This window comes from Rhynchophorus ferrugineus, unplaced genomic scaffold (assembly GCF_030347505.1).
Source record: "Rhynchophorus ferrugineus isolate W39M unplaced genomic scaffold, kcgeb_rfMv2 rfM4, whole genome shotgun sequence".
In the NCBI taxonomy this organism is placed as follows: Eukaryota; Metazoa; Arthropoda; class Insecta; order Coleoptera; family Curculionidae; genus Rhynchophorus; species Rhynchophorus ferrugineus.
In genome coordinates, this window is record NW_027472583.1 from 26,514,431 (window position 1) to 26,534,133 (window position 19,703).

General features: G+C 30.8%; 1 protein-coding gene across 1 annotated transcript; it reads left to right on the forward strand.

Moving 5' to 3' along the window:
- The first annotated feature begins 1,588 nt into the window (after nt 1-1,588).
- On the forward strand, nt 1,589-16,865 carry LOC143194736 (protein Malvolio). The gene is made up of 10 exons (XM_076401405.1): nt 1,589-1,828; nt 5,198-5,314; nt 5,373-5,562; nt 6,222-6,381; nt 11,506-11,700; nt 11,756-12,014; nt 12,089-12,142; nt 12,212-12,371; nt 16,128-16,350; nt 16,419-16,865. The coding sequence occupies exons 1-10, from the start codon at nt 1,733-1,735 to the stop codon at nt 16,681-16,683; spliced, it is 1,719 nt and encodes a 572-aa protein (XP_076257520.1). The 5' UTR covers nt 1,589-1,732; the 3' UTR covers nt 16,684-16,865.
- Nucleotides 16,866-19,703: the final 2,838 nt, after the last annotated feature.

The window sequence follows — 19,703 nt, forward strand, 5'->3', positions numbered from 1 at the left end:
TCAATATTTTTAATTCGATTCGTTTTCGATTTTACTTTTGTTCCTTCAACATTACATTCATTCAAACATTTGTTCCTCATTAAATTTTATTTTAATGTTGGAACAATGAACCTTAAATTTAATTTCGTTATTTCCAATTTTACATCACTATTTAATCATTAGCGTCTCGGCTAAATATTTCTTTCGGCCCTATGTTTAAATCATAATGTCTTCCTTTGCTCACCGTCTCCCTCATATTGGCAGATATTTTGATTTGAAAGGCTTAAGGCAGCTTCGGTCGGATACCGTCGTTATTTGTTTTTTTCTCAATTACCGTAAAGTACGTGATTACGGATTAGTCACAGAGCAGCTCCAGAAGCTAGGTACCGATTGCAGTCACCGTAGACACGTCATGTCTTCGCCGAGGTAGCAGAATTGCCAACGTCTCGTCATCGAAGAAAATGAGCTACCACGTCGTCGAACAAGCGCATCTTCCTCAGCGTTGATTACGGTAGCCCTGTCAGAAAAATAGTTTGTTTTCAACGTCGTCGATAGACCACATTCAAGTGCCAAAGCGACGATGAAGCAACGGTATCTGTAGGACCGAAAGATATCAACAACCGTACCAGATCGCAACCGTACCAACCACAACCGTTTTGATTTAGCGTATCCAAATGTTTAAAACTCTTTTCATGCATCATTTTTTTTTGTTGTTTAAAATATTTGTATGTAAAATTCTGATAGGGGAGTATTGTAGCGACCTTGAGGCATGTCGAATTTTACATCGTGGAATAACGGTCAACAAAGTACCCAGAAATATAATTCCAGATGTTGAACACGGGCGGGGTGCCAGAAGCGACAACTAGAACACGATAACGAATAGCTGGCAACCCCGAGACGTTTATCTGGGATGTTATTGAAGGGTGTTTCCATTCATTCAGTACTCGACCGTCGTTTGGTATAGACGTGCCACCATCGACTGCCCAGGTAACATCCCAGACAAACGTCTCGGGGTTGCCAGCTATTCGTTATCGGGTTCTAGTTGGCGCTGCTGGCACCCCGCCCGTGTTCAACATCTGGGATTATATTTCTGGGTATTTCGACATGTCTCAAGATCGCTACACCTCCATTCACCCTAAAAAAGTTTTAATAAGTTATATGAATAAATTGTTAGAAAACGTAGTACTGAACTTATTAATTTCCTCAATGCTAGTAGGCGCTTTCAACAACACAGAACCGGTGTCGCGTAACAAAAAGAATTATATTTTATACACTGGGTAATTGAATGTGTCCTAGTATTGAGCGCACCACGTATTAAGTAGATGATACATAATAGGTCGTGATTACTGCTGATGTTGTTTGTTTGTACCGGAGATTCTCGCTTATAAACCTTCCGAATAAAAATGAACGTGTTCTAGTACTTTACGTGATAAGTTTCCACACAGTCCAAACTATATAAAAATTGATTTGCTGGTGTATCAGCTTGACAATTGTTCGCTCGTATCTCGCGGTCACCTCCAACTGAATTTTGAATCATCGACTAGAATCGATAAAGTGGCCGTAATAATTTCCGGTTAAAATTTCCACATTATTGTGTTTTTAAAACAAGGCTGACTTTTTCAGATAAAACATTAACCGAGCGCAGTACAATTTTTTTTACCTTGGACGTGTGTTTGATTTACGGTTATCGATTATTACTTATTACGTTCGAAGTGCTAAAAATTGGTTCTAGTTTGTTTTAAAACTGTGAAAAATGGAGAACGATCGCCCGATTCAAACTATTTTTGATCGAGACGTAACATCAGCCAACGGTGGTCAGAATAGAGAATTCGAAGTAGAAATACACAAGGTAAGAATAAGCATACAAATAATAAAAGCTAAAATATTCTACAACGAATAAAAAATGGTAATATTTTAAAAAGAAAATGGATTATTTTTTCATATAACTCCAAATTAATTTTTTTATATATATTTGCAATTCATGGTCAATTCATTTGTACCAACATCATGTTAGGAAACTAGTGGTCTGAAATCAAAATTAGAAATACGCCATGTATGAATAAATATATAATTGATACATTTTAAAACATAATAACTAAAAATATAGTACAATTATCAAAAAATAGTAAGATTTTTGGAAAAAACTGATATACCTTTTCTAAATTTATTTCGTCGCATTCAAATTAATTTCCGCTATATAACAACGCATTTGTGGCAACTTTTTTTGCGAGTTTTAATCAACACAAAACGCCGTGCTTTTGAGTTCACTTTTTGGTATATCAGTCTCTTAGAATATCCAATGGAACTAAATTAAGTGAACATAATACAATCGACGGATATAGTAACTGTGCCCAAATTAGTTCAATTCTCATGGAAAAATTGTGGATAACAAGTGCTGCTTATTACAATGAAAAACCCAAAATTTATTGGCTTATAATTCCATCCTTTAAAGAGTAATGTTACAAATTACACTAAATTAGAATGACGAATAACACTAAAATAGAACTAGCAAACCATGATTATAATTTAGTGAAAGGTACTAAAAAATAATTTAATGTCCTAATATTTGGTTGAGAAACTATTTTTAAATGTTTATGATTATCAAGTTTTTTAAATTTCCTTTCAAGCCAGTAAGAAAGTCGAAAATATATGATATTTGTAAGTATCAATTTACTTGATCTGTTTTGTCTAACAGACAGTCCCAAATGAACGCATATATTTTAAAATTGATTTAAATATTGGCTATATGCTTAGGTCTATTGCTGTACTAAATGACCTAAATCAAAGATGAGTGATCAGTGTAGGGTTCTCCTTGGAATATCAGTATATTTTTGACATATTTGTTTCCACATTTACATTCTCGGTTCTGGGATATCTGATCTATTTTATTCCATTTCATGTACACATTTGTTCCATCTAGCTATATGTCATATTCAAAAGCTCTATTGCGAAATCGAACATTTGTGGTTTACTTAAAGGGAATTTATGATATTACAACCATCGACCTTTCCAATATAACATTGTTTCAATATGTGTAAGTAATATCTTTATTTAAATTCAATTGCTTCTCACTGTTAATTTTTAATTTAAAAGTTATCTTGAAACGTTAAAATGTGATCCTATTCCACCTTCCGTATTCTCCAGATATTGACCCTTCAGATCATCATCGATTCCGGTCAATGGTACAGTATGGTTGAGCAGCAAGCTCTTTTCTTTTGGAGATATCAATCATTTGCCTAATTGTTTCTAACTAAAGTAGCTCGTGATAAGGGGATATTGAATACTTTGAACACTTTTGATGACTGCTTGAACTGCCATCATTTTAGCTCAACCTCACCAAACTATGTCAAGGAATGCCCCGAGTAACTGCAGAATGATTACAAATCGAATGCCAACCTGTTTCTTTCCATAGTTGTTTCTTTTTTTGATAAGCAAGTTGATCCAACTCGGTAAATTTGTATGTTGTAGATTTTTAAAAATATAAAAAAGTGGTGTCACTTTTTATGAGGTAATTTCTACTAAAAGGAAATGTCAAATTTATACGTCTTTCACTAACTGTCAAATGAGAGTTGATTTTATTTAAAGTTTTATCAATTTAAAAAATCATCTTATCATACGAGAAAATGTTGAAAATGTATAGTTTTGTTGGGGTAATTTTATATAAAATTTGACTTGATTACCCAGCTCATTCATATAAAATTTGTATAATATTGGTTTTACAATGTTGCCGTGAACCTATTTCTATCTGCTGTATTTTGAGTGTTAACTAACGAATATTGAGGTACTGTGTAGTGTTAAGTGAACTAAACGATATCATAAAAGTACGTTTATTAAAATTAAAGAACTGTATATTTTTAGCAAGTGCTTTGGACTGCATTTTTGTTGAATTCTTCTGTAATTATCTTCTATCTTCAAATTTGAAAGATGGCCTTGACTTTTAATTGGAGATTATTTTTTGATAGTTTTATATAAACTGATGTAAAATATAAAACGTGTAAACTACAAATCTGTGCTAATAGAACGTTTAAACATCTACTAACATATCTAGATAATAGTAGTTCAATGATATACATTTCAATATAGATTTCCAAAAATAATTGAACAATGGTTTGTCTCATATTACGTTTGTATATTTTTTAAGTATTACGCTCCAAATGGTTAATTTTGAAAATCGGGAATTAATATTATTGTTTAATGTGGAATTAATAAAATAATTTCTGCATCATTATTATATAATATGCAGTATGTTTTGCTGATTTAATGTGTAAATATGAAGTATATTAATAACATAATTTTTGAGGTATCTAGACTTTCTGCAATACCAAAATGATATTTGTTGTATAATTGTGTTAAAAATATTTTAGTCTGATGATATGTACATAATGTCTATATACATTTGCCTTTGTATGTCATATTTTTGATTATTTTTTATCGAGAATTATATAATATTTTTGAAATTTGAGGTTTTACTTACTTATTTTACAAAATGGTTTCATGGCATGAACTGGAAGATATTATATTTCGAAAAGAAGTATATTTTGGTGTTATTAACTAGACGATAGTGTCCCAATTTTAAGACTAAGTTCTTCGAGACATTTTCTTCTATAAAAATCTTCATACATTTCTTAACAAAATCAGACCTAAGAGCACCAACAATCTCTCACATGTTGATGATGCTTTGCTTCTTTTGGATACTTTCTGATTCATTTCATGCAAAACCTATATATACATATATATATATATATATATATATATATATATATATATATATATATATATATATATATATATATATATATATATATATATATTAAGAAACTAAATTGAACGTATATTAAGAAAAATTACCAATCTGGTAATAAACTGTAACAAAACGTTTTCCTTAAAATAAAAGATGATAAAAAAAACTCCAAAAATTCCTTAAAGTTTATCATACTTAATTTAAAAGTTTAAATTCCTCCGTATTTTCTCATTCATTTTAAGACCGTAAAAACGTATATAATCTTACCAAAAAGCACTTCTTCATAGTTCTGGAAATGGAAATGTCGATGGTTACATCGATGAGCTGTCTACAACATTATTTAAACAAGCCAAATAACTTGTATATTTGCCATTCTTTGTAATAGATGCAATTTAGTTTAAGTTTTAATTTTATATTCGGTAGCATAATTTGTTCTTTGTTTAAAAAAACATGGCGGTTATAATTGAAGTGTTTCAGAAAAAAATTGTGGAGAAGTATGGTCCTTCCAACAAACCGTCATATTATTACGAAGAACAGGAAGATATTAATACATATTTTGCACAGAACAAAATTGAAATTCCAGAGACTGAGAAGGTATGTTCTGTTACAATTGGATTTTTGATCACTAACTTTTAATTTAATATGTCCATAGACGGGCTTCAGTTTTAGAAAACTGTGGGCTTTTACTGGACCTGGGTTCCTAATGTCGATAGCTTATTTAGATCCAGGAAATATAGAAAGTGATCTTCAGTCAGGAGCAATCGGTCGATATAAACTATTATGGGTACTATTTGGCGCTACGGTCTTAGGTTTTCTTATGCAAAGTTTAGCAACAAAATTAGGTAAGTATCGATTACTTCATGACGAATTTTGAGTTAACTCATGCAAAAACGTTAGGTGTAAAGATCATTCTACTGGAAGAGGATTGGAGAACTTGGCTGGTGTAAAACAGTTACTTTTTGGTTGAATTCTTCTCATAAAATGTGATAAATTTGCAAAGTGATTTAATTACTATATATAACGTTATGTATTATTTTCGGTCTGTAACTCTCAGGTCTATAACTTGTGTCAATAAGAATATGTCACATTTGCATGGTTGCATATAAACCCGAACGAAAAACTTAACAGTAATTCTAAGCATAATTCTATATTTATATAGTGTAATATAATATCAGTTAATTGTTTATTGAAGTAGATTATTTGAAGTTGTTTTCCGAATCACAGATTCATCAAAGCCAATTTTATAGATATATATGATAATATCGTGAAGTGCATGGTACTGTGAATGGTAAATGAATTTTACTTGTTCAACTTGTGTTGGAAAACTATAACGTTATACGCATTGAAATAGTAGATGTAGAAGAAGTAGAATGGAAAAATTGTTATATGAAAATATACATGAAAAATTAACATTTTATTTGACAGTAATTTTAGTAATTCGTTGGATAAATGTATTTATTATTTTATGCCTGAAAAATTTATGAAAAAATACTGTTTTTAGGTGTTGTAACTGGTCTACATCTAGCAGAAATGTGTTACAGACAATATAAAAAAGTTCCTAGGCTTATTTTATGGATAATGATCGAAATAGCGGTAATAGGATCTGATATGCAGGAGGTCATAGGCACTTCCATTGCGATATACATGCTTTCAAATAAAGTGTAAGTATTTTGTTACTTTTTACTTTTTCCGATTGATGTTCTTATAAAGCGTAAGCACATATGTTACAAAAGCCATTTTATATAATGCAATATTCTGATTTTTTTAAAAATTTGTTTTGATTCTAACAATAACTAGTTATGACGTGATCCTAATGGATGTCACTATAATGAAAACACCAGAGTTACCATGACTAACTCTATTTTGATAACATATGTTGTATTTTCTTGCACATTTCCATACTTAGTCACCATAACAGAAGCAGTTATCTGATTCAAGACAATATGGATCGGCATGCAAGCGGTTTTTTAAATTTCATTTTTTTCCTTCTGTATCCTCTTGATATTAAGTTATTCACTACTTTCGCAGGTTGTGCCATTAAATATATGTAATCGAGAAAAATTAGTTGTTAGTAAATATTTTTGAACTTGAGATAATGAAGTAATATTAAAACGAATCCTTTAGATGCGCTATTATTTTTGTTCTGATTACGTTTTTTCTTTGTCTAAATTTAAAATTTCCCAACTATGCCTTGAAAAGTTGATAAGTTACTTTTAATTGCAACGATAAATTTATCTAAATAGGTCTCGATTGAAGTGTTGGATGGTTTCACAAGATACTTACTCAGATATCATAGAATGTCAGAAAGTATCCTGGTTTAAAATTGTAACATTTTTCTAAGAATTTCAATTTATGTCAACATATGAACATATTGTTAACTTATAACAGTAAAACTTGACCTAACGTAATTTGTGTATTTTACTCGAAAAAAATTAGATTTTCACCTTAATTAATTTAATCTAAAACAATTATAAAGATTTGTTTTGCGAATTCAAGACTTTGTTACGAAATTGTGTGGATTAATATTACTTGGTATGATAAAGTCGTTTTATGTGGAAGTGCGCGTGGAGTTTTTATTTAATTTAGCCTATGGCCAATATATATCTCATTAGTGTCAAAGAAGTGAGCTGAATTGAGTGACTGCTTCTCCATTTTTGAATATATTCAGCTGTTTGTTAATTATAATTAATGCATTGGTATTCATAACGGTTTAACGAATAAGTCTAGTTTCAGAAGATGATGTGATGTAGCAAGTTACGTCATGTATTTTAAATCCTTTCAAATTAATTCATTGTACTTATTATTTTTTAATATAAGATCTTTTATTAGATAAGTGCAGTTCAATTTTATTTAATTCATTAAACTTAACACAATATTAAATCCAAATATATCAGTATATATTTTCCAAATTAAAATTAAGTTAGACCAACTTTAATAAGCTTGAATTAATAGTAACATCTATACACTATACAAGTTCATGTGGTTTGGTTTACTTCGATCTACTGGTTTCATCCATTTTGCCCAATACTTGTGTTGTTTCCACAGTTCTGTTATTTAATAATCTTATGTCATGTTTTACAGTTAATTCATTTTGGATAATTACGTAGAACCATTCGATTTAGAAGTCACGTTATATTTCTTTTTATCTTGCCTTTTGTAATTTTTCTGTAGCTCTAAACACAGATTTTTTCCAAAATGACTGGGTCTATGGTAAATGTTCCAAGTACTGCTTTTTCTGTTGTTGGCATATCGATAGTGTGGAACTGATATAGGAGTAGCCCTAGGAATATATTACCCTGCGGAACTTCAGTCGAAATCGCTATGAATGTTGGGAATAACCCCTTATGTCCAAATACATTCCAGATTCTCTTTCGAAAAGCTTGAACTGGATGGACTTCTCTATGTCATACTTGTCATTAAACGCCTGCAGAACATACAGGAATATTGAAGAGTACTATTTATTAATTACAAACGCGTTTTCAATCACCGCTATTGGTCGATTGCTAAGTGGTGATTTCATAATATAAACTTGTTTGTCAGTTTTTTAAGCACAATTGAGACTTTTAAGACATCCCGAAAAATGCTTGAGGCTACAGAAGTAAACAGACATTAAATGTATATGTACACATGAAAAAAAATGAAGAAATTTTTTTCGTGTCAGTTATTTCAATAATCCATGTGAAATATAATCAATATCATATCATACAATTTTAGATGATAATTGTCAATGGAGAAACTAGCTCTTCATTAAACTATTTTGGGCTGATAATGTCAACTGAAAACATTAATTTAAAAAAAAAATATTTAAATGAATGGAAATTGATTGGTTATTATTAAACTTAAATTCTTTACATATAAAAATTTAATTTTCTATTGGGTTACTCTCTGATTGGGTAATGTAAAGGTATTTTAAAAGCGAATAAGTATTTATTGAATTTCTGTACAGAATGTAAAGCGTAATTCCCTTTATATCACTGAATAATTAAATAGTTGCAATTATTACGTTTTGCCTCCCTGGCACTCAAATATAATTATTTGAATTATATTTGTTTTTACTGTTAATAAGCTAAATGGTTTCATAAATATTAATGTTATTTAATTAATAATATACACATCTCTATTATTTTAATTTCATTAAATCCTGAAAATTAAAATTTCACATAATATATATATTTTGTTACTTTTCTCTTTTTTGATTTTGCTGATAAATTATGTGAATTTACGAGTTTGAAAATATTAATATAATAACTAAACCCATTTATTAGCTTTACTTCCTTATGATACACTACTGTGACTATAGCAAGACGTAATAATCATGGCGTTGATCATTATGAATTCTTTCCGTCGAGTCAAATTGCGTACAAGAAATGTTATTTCAGTATTATGCTATTATTATGATATTCGCTTGCGTGAAGGTATTCGTTTCGCAAGGCTGAAATTATGAGCTGATACCCCATTTTCTGTTACAATAGTGCGGCTCTTTAACAACGAACTCTTCGTGATTTTCATCGAAAAATCAATTCATACAAAACTATTTGATCGGTATAACTTAGATTTTTGAATCGAAGACAAGCAGCTTTTCCAAGAAGACTGGTTAAAACTGGGTTAGTAAAAAAGTATTATATCGAAGGGACTACTTTGGATGAAACGAAGTACATTTTATATTTTAGTTCAACTCTTCAGTAGTAGTATATCTGATAAAATAACGCAGGCCAATGATTTTGTAATAATTCTAATTCTTGTGTTATTTAATGTGAATTTTATTATTCAAAATTTAAAAGGTGTTAAAGTTCCAGGTGTTACACATAGATGGTACTAGTTTTATTGCATACACTTTTCGGTTTTTCAGTTAGTAGTAACCTTCAAAAGAGGGCTTCTATAATTTCATGATGTTCTACTAATAATTTCGTGAGTTATTGTGATAATAGCTTTGTTCTTTTCAAAACAATGGATCAAAAACAATTTCGTGTTTTAATTTTACACTATTTCTTAATTTCTTCTTAAAACGTTGGTTTACTGACTTCAAACGTGGTCGTAGAAACACCGATAATGTAGAACACAGTGTACGACCAAATGAGGTGCTAACCACTAGAAAACATCAAAAAAATCCACAAAATCCTTTTGAATAATCGAAAAGTGGCGTTGTGTGAGTTAGCTAACATCGTAAGGATCTCAAAATAATGTGTTGACCAAAAACAAGAACGTGTTGATGATTCTGAGCAGTGTTTGACCATGAACTCTCGTAATCTGAGTTGACAGCAACTGGCGACAGGCCCATTTTGATTCAGTCATATGAAAGAAACTTTTTGCATAATTATCTTAAAAGGCATCATAATCTTATCATAAAAGAGAGAGGGAAAAGATACCAGAAAATCAACATGATGAATGATTACTGTTGTTTATCAATTATTGGTTTTACCATTCAAAAACACATTAGTTTTAGATATATTGGTTTAAAAAGTTTTACAAACAATTTTTGTTGGCCTGTGTAATTTAAAGGAAAATGATTCCAAGAAAAAACAAGGTTATAATTTGTAACAACTAACAATTACATTGTAAATATTATGTACCGAAAAATACCAGTTCTTGATGGTTTTGAAGGAATCATGTTGTTGCCTCATGGGAGCGTTGTTTTTCTGCGTAGTTCCATTGGAACTTTTCTACCTTAATATGGATGTAGAAGATTCCATTGATGTAATCAATGGGCTCCGATATGTTTTCTTCAAACTGAGGTTTTGAATTAGGTTATTTAATTATGCTCGATTCAGTTTGTTGGGTCTCAAAATAAGAGTCATTATCTCAAAATAAGAGTGACTTCATATAGGTGGTTGCGCTCTTCCTCTTGTATGTAGTAATTTTCTAGTTCAAATTAATTATATTAGGTTGGAATAGGAACTTATACATTATTTAGTTGTGAAATAGTTTTAATTGCAGACGTGGAAACTGTACAGCTAGCTTGTGTGATTATAGGGGTTTGGTTTATATTAGAGTAGATTTGTTAAAGTCTGTTATTATTATAATTATTATTTATTAATAAAGTAATAAAATATTTAGCTTCTTTCTGAAACTAAAAATCGGGAAATAAGTAACAGAGAGAACAACTGCTTACGTGTAGATTTTCACTGACCTTGTAAAGTGTGACAAAAAGTTGTTGTAGTGTGCTCTTCTGTTACGTTATTTGTCTTCAACTTTTTTTAGTAGTTATGAAGGATTGAAATCGCACACATTCTAGATGCATAGAAACCATTCAATAATCATTAGCCATGGATTTATTCTCATTGAAGAAGAAAATTAAAAAGTCCCTAGATTTTTTTGCTTCAAAAATCTTACTTCATTACAAATGCAATATTAATTATCATTCATAGTATTAAACAACATATAAAATTAAAAAGGAATTTTTTTTTAAATACATTTTTGCTTATATTGCGTTTCTATAACATTTATAACAATCAACGGATTGTCCTATAAATATATACATTTTCGCATGGATACTTTTCATTAATATTTAGTAAAGCACCATTCTAAAATTTTAATTGAAAGTCAAGTGTGCTTAGACTTCAGACAAAATAATCTGGTTTCTAAAAATAAGAATTTATCAACTTTTAAGTAAATATCGTTTTTATTTAGAAAAAAACCCCGCACAAGTGCACAATTTATTAAACAACTTGTTAGTGTAATTTCATTAATTGAGATTTATATTCCTACTAACATTTTTGAAAAATAGAGCTAACTAGTGGTTTTCAATCAAAATGCAATGAGCTTTTCTAACAGTATTATTTTTATAGAATACCAATATGGGGAGGTTGCTTGATTACTATAATAGATACCTTCACTTTTCTATTTCTCGACAAGTATGGCTTAAGGAAATTGGAGATGTTTTTTGCTTTGCTGATAGCTGTTATGGGAGTAACCTTTGGATATCAATATGTTTTGTCGGGCCCTAATCCAGCTGACGTCACCAAAGGACTATTTTTTCCATGGTAAAGCTGTTTGATATTTGCCGTATCTCAGTTACTATAATGTGGTGTGTTATAGGTGCCAAAACTGTAACAAGGAAGTATTTTTGCAAGCTGTCGGCGTTGTTGGAGCCGTCATAATGCCGCACAATCTCTATTTGCATTCTGCCCTTGTTAAGTCCAGAAACATTGACAGGAAGAGACCGGAAAAAATTACGGAGGCCAAGTTATACTACTCGATCGAGAGTGCCGTAGCTCTTCTTTGCAGTTTGGTCATCAACATATTTGTCGTGTCAGTTTTTGCCTTTGGATTGTTTGATCGAACCAATAACGACCTGGTAAAATAATTTTAATTATTAATGGTGAAAAAATCGCATGTGTCGTCCCATTCATAGCGTAATGTTATTTCCAGCTGGATACTTGCAGAAATACGAGCATGTTCGATAAGGCGCAGGAAGTTTTTGCGGTAAGTGGTGAGCGTTAACGAGTGGCCCGAGGGTGTAAAGATCATACCGGCGATGGTTGCTATTTTTAGGCTAACGACGAGATAGTGGAAGCTGATATTTACAAGGGTGGAATTTTCTTGGGTTGCGCTTACGGTCTAGCCGCTATGTACATTTGGGCGATCGGAATTTTAGCCGCAGGTCAAAGTTCAACTATGACCGGAACGTATGCCGGCCAATTCGCAATGGAAGGTAAGGTTATCCCACTTATTTTTATTATATGATGGGCGTTTGGGACAATATATTTGTCTTTTCGCTGTTAATATCAAATATGTTAAATTAAGTTTTTTTTTTGGGATACGAAATATGACAAACCATATCATTGTCTTTATTGGATAAATAGACATATATTTATAACATACTTAAGTTGTGTAAAACTAAGTATTGAATTAATGTAGCATTGAAAATAGATATAATATTTGAATCACTAAGTTTGCGATGGTTACTCTATAAAAGTGAGTGTAAAAAAATATCAGCTAACCATGCGAAACAAATCGTTAATCATTGAACAATAATCATTCTGGTTATCATCTCACAAAGAGTTTTTAAGTGGGCCCTTAATAATATTGCTTGAGAGTCTTTCTATTTCATTTAATTCGGACTCTTTGTTTCTATAATTTTTTAAATTATTTATATTTAACTTGCATGGGAATAAATAAACTATATTTACATTTTAATCCATTAAATTAAATATTATTTGTCAATATTCCTCTCATCGTTGATGCTTCTGGCATTTTTAATATAAATCAGTTTATGATGATTTGTGATGACAAGTGCTGGAAAAATTTTGGATTAGTTATGGATGCACTAAAACGATTTTTTTTTAAATAGACTTGGTAAAATTGAAATTTTACTAAATTTGAAAAATCGTTTTGCATTATTCTAATGCATTTAGTATTTTTCAAAAATATATTATTTCTGTAGGAGAAAAATGTTTTCGGCAAAAACGATTTTTTTCTATTTTAAGATTTAAATTCCCGCAAAACATTTGAGGGTATCGTATATCGTCAGTATATAGTTAGTAGCATTGGGAACTATCGACTGAACAGTCGATAGTCGCAAAACAGTCGAAACAGTATAAAAAAAATAGCGACTGAAAATAGTAATTACTATTTACAGTCAAATGGTTCGACTGTTTTTTTCCATTCATGATGTCAGATGAAGATGTACGAATTCTTGTCTGTATAAAATGTGAGATAGGAAAGGACGGAGATAAATGCTTGGAGCAGTTAATTTTAAATATCTTTATATTCTCCAATGGTAGTATAAGCGAGACAGAGATGTATATTTATTCATTCACGTGATACCTTTAAAAAAAGGAAAAAAAGTAATTTCTATTATCATGTAATAAATATAATTTTAAAGGAAGTAGGATTACTTTTATACTGAATGTTCTGTGGATGTGTAAAAAGGAATGGAATAATAACACCACAAATGTTTTGTCCTGTTTTAATATAATAATTGCTATTTTTAAATAATATACGTACTTGGAGTAATTACTTCTTTCATTCTAGCCATTATTTTATCAAAATATCTCCAGATGTTAATACATTCTTGGTCAGTAGTTTTGTCTTGAATTTCGAGTTGTGGAACTATATTTGTATTTTTTGAAGTTAGAATAGAAGATACCTCTTTTGTGATAACTTTTTGTATCGCCTCAGCATTATTTGCAATACCAAATCTTGCTTTTTTAAATCTAGGATCTAAAGATGTGGATTTCCCGCATATCGTATTCATTTCTAACATTGCCAGTCTTTTATTGATGACATCTAATAGACAATTTTGTAATTTTTCCGCCATTCACTTGTTAAAATCCTGGATTTGATGGAATGTTGCAGTCCTCTTATTAACCGTATAATTAAAGACATCGTTGGGATATCTTTCACCAGATAACTCGGTGGTCATTATTTCAATGGGCTTTAAAAGTTGAACACATTCTGTTAAGATAGTTAACAAATAAAAACTGTGGTGCTCTTCTTAATAGCCAACAAAACAAATTGTTGAACATTAAAGTAGAGTTTTCCTATCAGAAAATGTATTTAATTTATTAAATACAAATATTTAATATACTTGATTCACCTCTTTGCGGTTAATATTTTTAAAAGAAAGTTGTTTACTGCTACTGTAAAAATTCTTCAAATATTTTGAATCTATGCAATTTCTGAAACCTTTGGAACCTAATTTTAGTTTTCAAGATTTTAGGAAAAAAGTTTCGACAAACAAGAGGCTTCGACAAAAATCCTGAAAGTTTATCAAAGAAGTAGTGTAATTTTATCAAAGTAGAAGTGTAGATAATGACCTATTATACCAGTCTAAAGTATTACCTATTATGCCAGTCAAAAGTATCTTACTATTGATCATTTACAATTTAATATTTTTCCTCTCGAAAACTAGCTTTCCAAAATGCTGCCATATTAATTTAGAATTGTTAATTATTTATTTAATTTTATTTATTTAATATTGTTATTCACAAGCAAACTACACAAAAAAAAACATAAAACCACATATATTACAAATAAATCTATATAAGCATAAGTTTTGCCATTACTTTCAAGGTTGCTTCTGGGACGGAAGGCCAGAATGTTAAAAATCAGTCGAATGAACTAGTAGAACCGAACAGTCGACTGAAAACAGTTACTAGTAAAAGCAGTCAAACCAAAAATAGCGACTGAAATAGTCGATAGTAAAAAGTAGTCAATTACTGAACAGTCGATTGTTCCCAACACTAATAGTTAGTAAGCAATAAACGTTGGGTGCGAAGGCATACACATTTTCTATTTTGATTGTGAATTATGAATTCTAAATTGTATAAGTGGTGTGTGATTCTGTACACGTGCAGATAATATAATAGTATAATAACAGACCCAGAGTTTGTTGGAGTTTGCCTAGAATAAAATGACGTTTACATATTAGGCTTGTTCAAACCGTTATCGGTGTATCTATAAAATAGATGGAACTAAAACTATATATTTTTCGGAATATAGAAAAAGCACCAAAAACGATATTTTTTCAGTAAACCGACATATTTTCTAAATTAAGTACCTTTTTTGTCCTTGAGGAAGTGCACTTATAATATTTTTAAAAAACAATTATTTATTAATTTTTTTCTACTTCTGACATCTCTATTGTATCCGCCTGAACACTAACGTAATTTGTTCTGATTGGTATCCGACTTGTTATAGTGGATTGCTGTTTTTTTTGTTACTACCTTAATATATATGCTATATATAATATATATGCTGGTGGAACTAATGCTTAGGGATGCCTCAGTCTCACAATAGGTGACATGACGATCTTGTTTAATCATTTCACACACAGCATCGATGTTTCCTGGTACAACAGCCGATTTTGGACCACCTTCACGAAACTCGTCGGACAGCACATTACGACCACGATTGAATTCACTAAACCAGCGATACACGGTGGTTTTTGATGGAGCTTCATCGCCAAAAGTCAAATTAAGTTGATTGATGCACTCTTGTTGATAATCCACGTCGAAAATCGTAAAAAATTATCGCACGAAAATGTTCATGATTCAGTTCCATTTTTTGCCGAGACGAAATTTTCAACTAAATATAAAATAAACAAGTAGCGTCCGTGCGACAAAATGTCCTGAGTACGTATATCGTCAAAAATATCAAACTTTACGATGGAACTGTCAGATGGAATAGAAATAGTGATTCTCATAATAGAAATTAGGTTAATTATAATTCTCGACCTAAATGTGAAAATAAATATATTTTTTAGCAATCTGTTGATCCCATTTCATTAGACACATAGAGTATAATTATGCTTGTTAATGCATTCATCATCCCTAGTTCTTATTAAAAGCATGTTTAGGTTACGCTCTCTCATGCTATTCATTCACTATCAGTGACTTATATTGAATTCCTTCAATTTGAATTCAAAGATTGATTAAATAGATAACAATACAATGTTATTTTAAAGGATTCCTAAATCTACAATGGCCAAAATGGAAAAGGGTGTTGTTTACTCGAAGCATAGCTATGGTGCCCACATTTCTGATAGCGTTTTTCAGCACCTTGCAGGAACTGACTAATTTGAATGATTTTTTGAATGCCGTCATGAGCCTGCAACTACCATTTGCTCTAATTCCCACCATCGCATTCACCAGCAATCCAAAATTGATGGGACAATTCGTAAATGGAATGTAAGCAAAATCACTTATATTTATCTATGCCTCTTAAGTGCAATATATTAATTAAATCTCTTTTTCAGGTTATATAAAATCACCTCCGTTTTCTTGGGAGCCATTATAATTGCTATAAATATATTTTTCGTAGTCTCGACGATACAAGGCTGGGATTTGAATGTTTGGGTGCTATTGCCCATTTATCTGTTATCAATTTTGTATTTTGTTTTTACTATTTATATTGTATTCCATATGTATATAAGTTTTGGTGGAAAACAATTAGAAAATGCAAAGTGGGTCCAAAGATACGTGATGAAAACTCTAGATCCGAAGGCGGGAGGTACCGAATAAAAGTGATATTATATAGTTTATATATTAGGAATAAGTATTCTTTTCGAAACCAAATACAGATTTTAATTTGTATTCAACTCTTCTAGTCCATATTGAAATTTTATGATTAGAAATTTTTATACGTTTTTTTATATGAATATAAAAATTATACTGGAAATTTAATAAACATGTTACATAATTAATGTTTGTGAATCTATTGTACGTAAAACTGGTATGAATAAAATGAACTGGTATGAAACTCCCAAGGTTGTTGACAGACCAATGTGTGGAAAATATTTATCTCCAAAAGATGCGTGTCAAATAATACTTATAACTTCTGTTTTTTAATGAATACTATTTTAATTCTGCGATAGAGAATTGAACTACTATTTGGCATTACGTGTTTTTTTTTCAGATTAATTTCAGTAAATTCCCAATACTTTTTATATAAACTTAACTTCTAAATAGCCATAGACATGTAAACTGAAAAATATATCTTCTATACCGTTCCTACTATATTTCTAGATTCCTTAGTCTGAGATGTTTAACCACTCTTCTGAAATAAAACTAGACATAGGTAAACTTACAATGCCCTCTATACAAAACATACATCATGTACACTGTTGTTGGTGTTGCAGGACTTCAAAATATTCTTCACTAAACTTCAGATCGTTTCCGATGATATTGATTCATGTCCTTTTTGAAGCTGTTAGCTGTGCTTTGCTGAAGTCTGTGAGGAATCATGACCTTTTATTCGATAAACAAGTCGAAGCCATTGCAATCTCCGTCTCTAAATTTTTTCTTCATCTGTTATCTAATTGTCACATCTTAAATGCATAACTTCGTTTCTAATACGCTATCGGGGTAGAATTTGCCTCAAGCATACCTCAAGCATATAGCATACATTTGAAATACCTCAAGCTTACATATGGGGCAGAATCTTGGAGCCATACCGAGAAATTGTCAAAATAAATGTTCGAAAGAGATGGATTTTAGTCTTGATTGTTATACTTCTTCTCTTCCACACGCACCATCATAGTGAACGAAATTGCTTGTCTGATTCATCTTATTACTTGGGCGGTAGATGCCATTTTTATTTTCAGTATTACTGGTCTCAAGTTCTTGTACTCCTGAACTTGCTTCAAGTCGATCCCATTAAGATTTATATCTCCTCAATTGTCAGAACTTTAATCTCTTACTTATTAACTCTCAAGACACATGGTTCTGCCATGCCACAATATCATGAAGAATGCTAGAAGCCTCAATATCTATTTCAGCAAATATAGTGCTATCATTAGTAAATATGAGATCGGCCAAGAAATTTGTAACGTCCTATTGAAAGCCATATCAGGCCTTTTAAAACCTTTTTGCATAATTGCATCCACTACTACGTTGAAAAGCAGTGGAGAGACATCTCCTTGGCGAACACCAATTCGAAACTTAAATGGAATTGACAAGTCATTTTATAAATTTTCATTAGCTTGAAACGTATGCTAGTGATTGCACTGTGTCGACTACAATTTATAAAGTTAATCATGTTTCTCTCATACAAGACTAAAAAGAATAACTAAAAATTATACGTTAATATTACTAAAACTTGTTTTGACAATATTTTCAATATAAGATCCGAAATATATTTGATAGTTAATTCAGTAACAAATGTGTGTATACTAAAATACTTGCCAATTATGTCAAGATTTTTTAATTTCAATAAGAAGCTGTTCTGAGTTCACTAGATATCAAATTAATTGAAATTATTAAAAAATTGTTTGCAAAAATCTAAATAGCTTCTAAATAGAGCACAGACCATTCTTATTATAATACAAAGAATGTAAAATGTAACTTTATATGATCATATTTTTGTTAATCGTTAAATAACTACCACACTATTTAATAGTTCCAACAAATCTTAAATAAAACTATTTAAAATTAAAATTAAATAAAATCATTTAATAATATTTTAACTCTTTCACTTGTCGTTTTAATATCGCTTCAAATGTAGAAAGATGTAAGGACTTTTTCCAACTCAAAATTTCTCTGCCGCCAATTTGCGTTATAGCGCTGCCAAATCTATGTCACAACGTAAAATTACACGTCCGTAGTCGATTTACGTACATTAGAAACGACGAATAATCTACTGTATTAACATAGAATTGAAGTTGGCCGCGATCAACGTGTTGGCCAAGTCCAATAAAAATATAGCTAAAATATTTCTTAATATATTATGTATCACTGATTTGACGTGTCATGTGTGACCGATTAAGCCTCTCGGTGCTCCCGTTTTTATCAAAGAGGGAGGCACCATTTTCACTAAGCCGATTAATAGTAGATATCTGTAATCAATATAGATTGTTTTGTTGTTCATGTTGGTCCACTAACTAAAATGAATACCAACCATGGAAATATCAAACAAGTTGGAGTTATCCGGAAAATAACGGTGCCGCACGGTCGCAAGTTGTAGTTGGTAAAACCGCGAACAACGTTCGCTTCATAATTCAGGACTAAAGCCAAAGATAAATATTTCGCCTTAATGCATATACGCTCCTAATTAAGAGAGTCGCGCCACCACTGGAACAGTTTGGAACACAATAGTCACAGATTGCCACGGGCGAAGTGAAATGTTGAGAATTTTCGTTATTATAACATATACGTATCGATCTTATTGTAACCGGCCTTGAACTAGAACTTTGCCGAACGCACATGTAGAAAAGTGATAATGGAAAACTGGGAAAAAGAAGTCATCCTTCATAGTAGCATATATACCTTGCCTATGTAAAAATAAAGAACTTCGATACATCGAAATACATCGATAGTAAAGTATTATTATGAGTGTAAACTAATTTTTTTTATTAATAAATTATTTTCTCATTTCTCTAGTGGACATTTAACTTGACTCTGTAATTCTTAGTTTTTTTCAGAGCTGTTATTTATTGAGGAATACATACTGATGTATTTTCTGGCACTCGTCTTGCTTGTTAATTAATCCAAGTACATAGGAAAAGTAGTAATAAATTAATTGTAAATTAAGATTGTACTAAGCG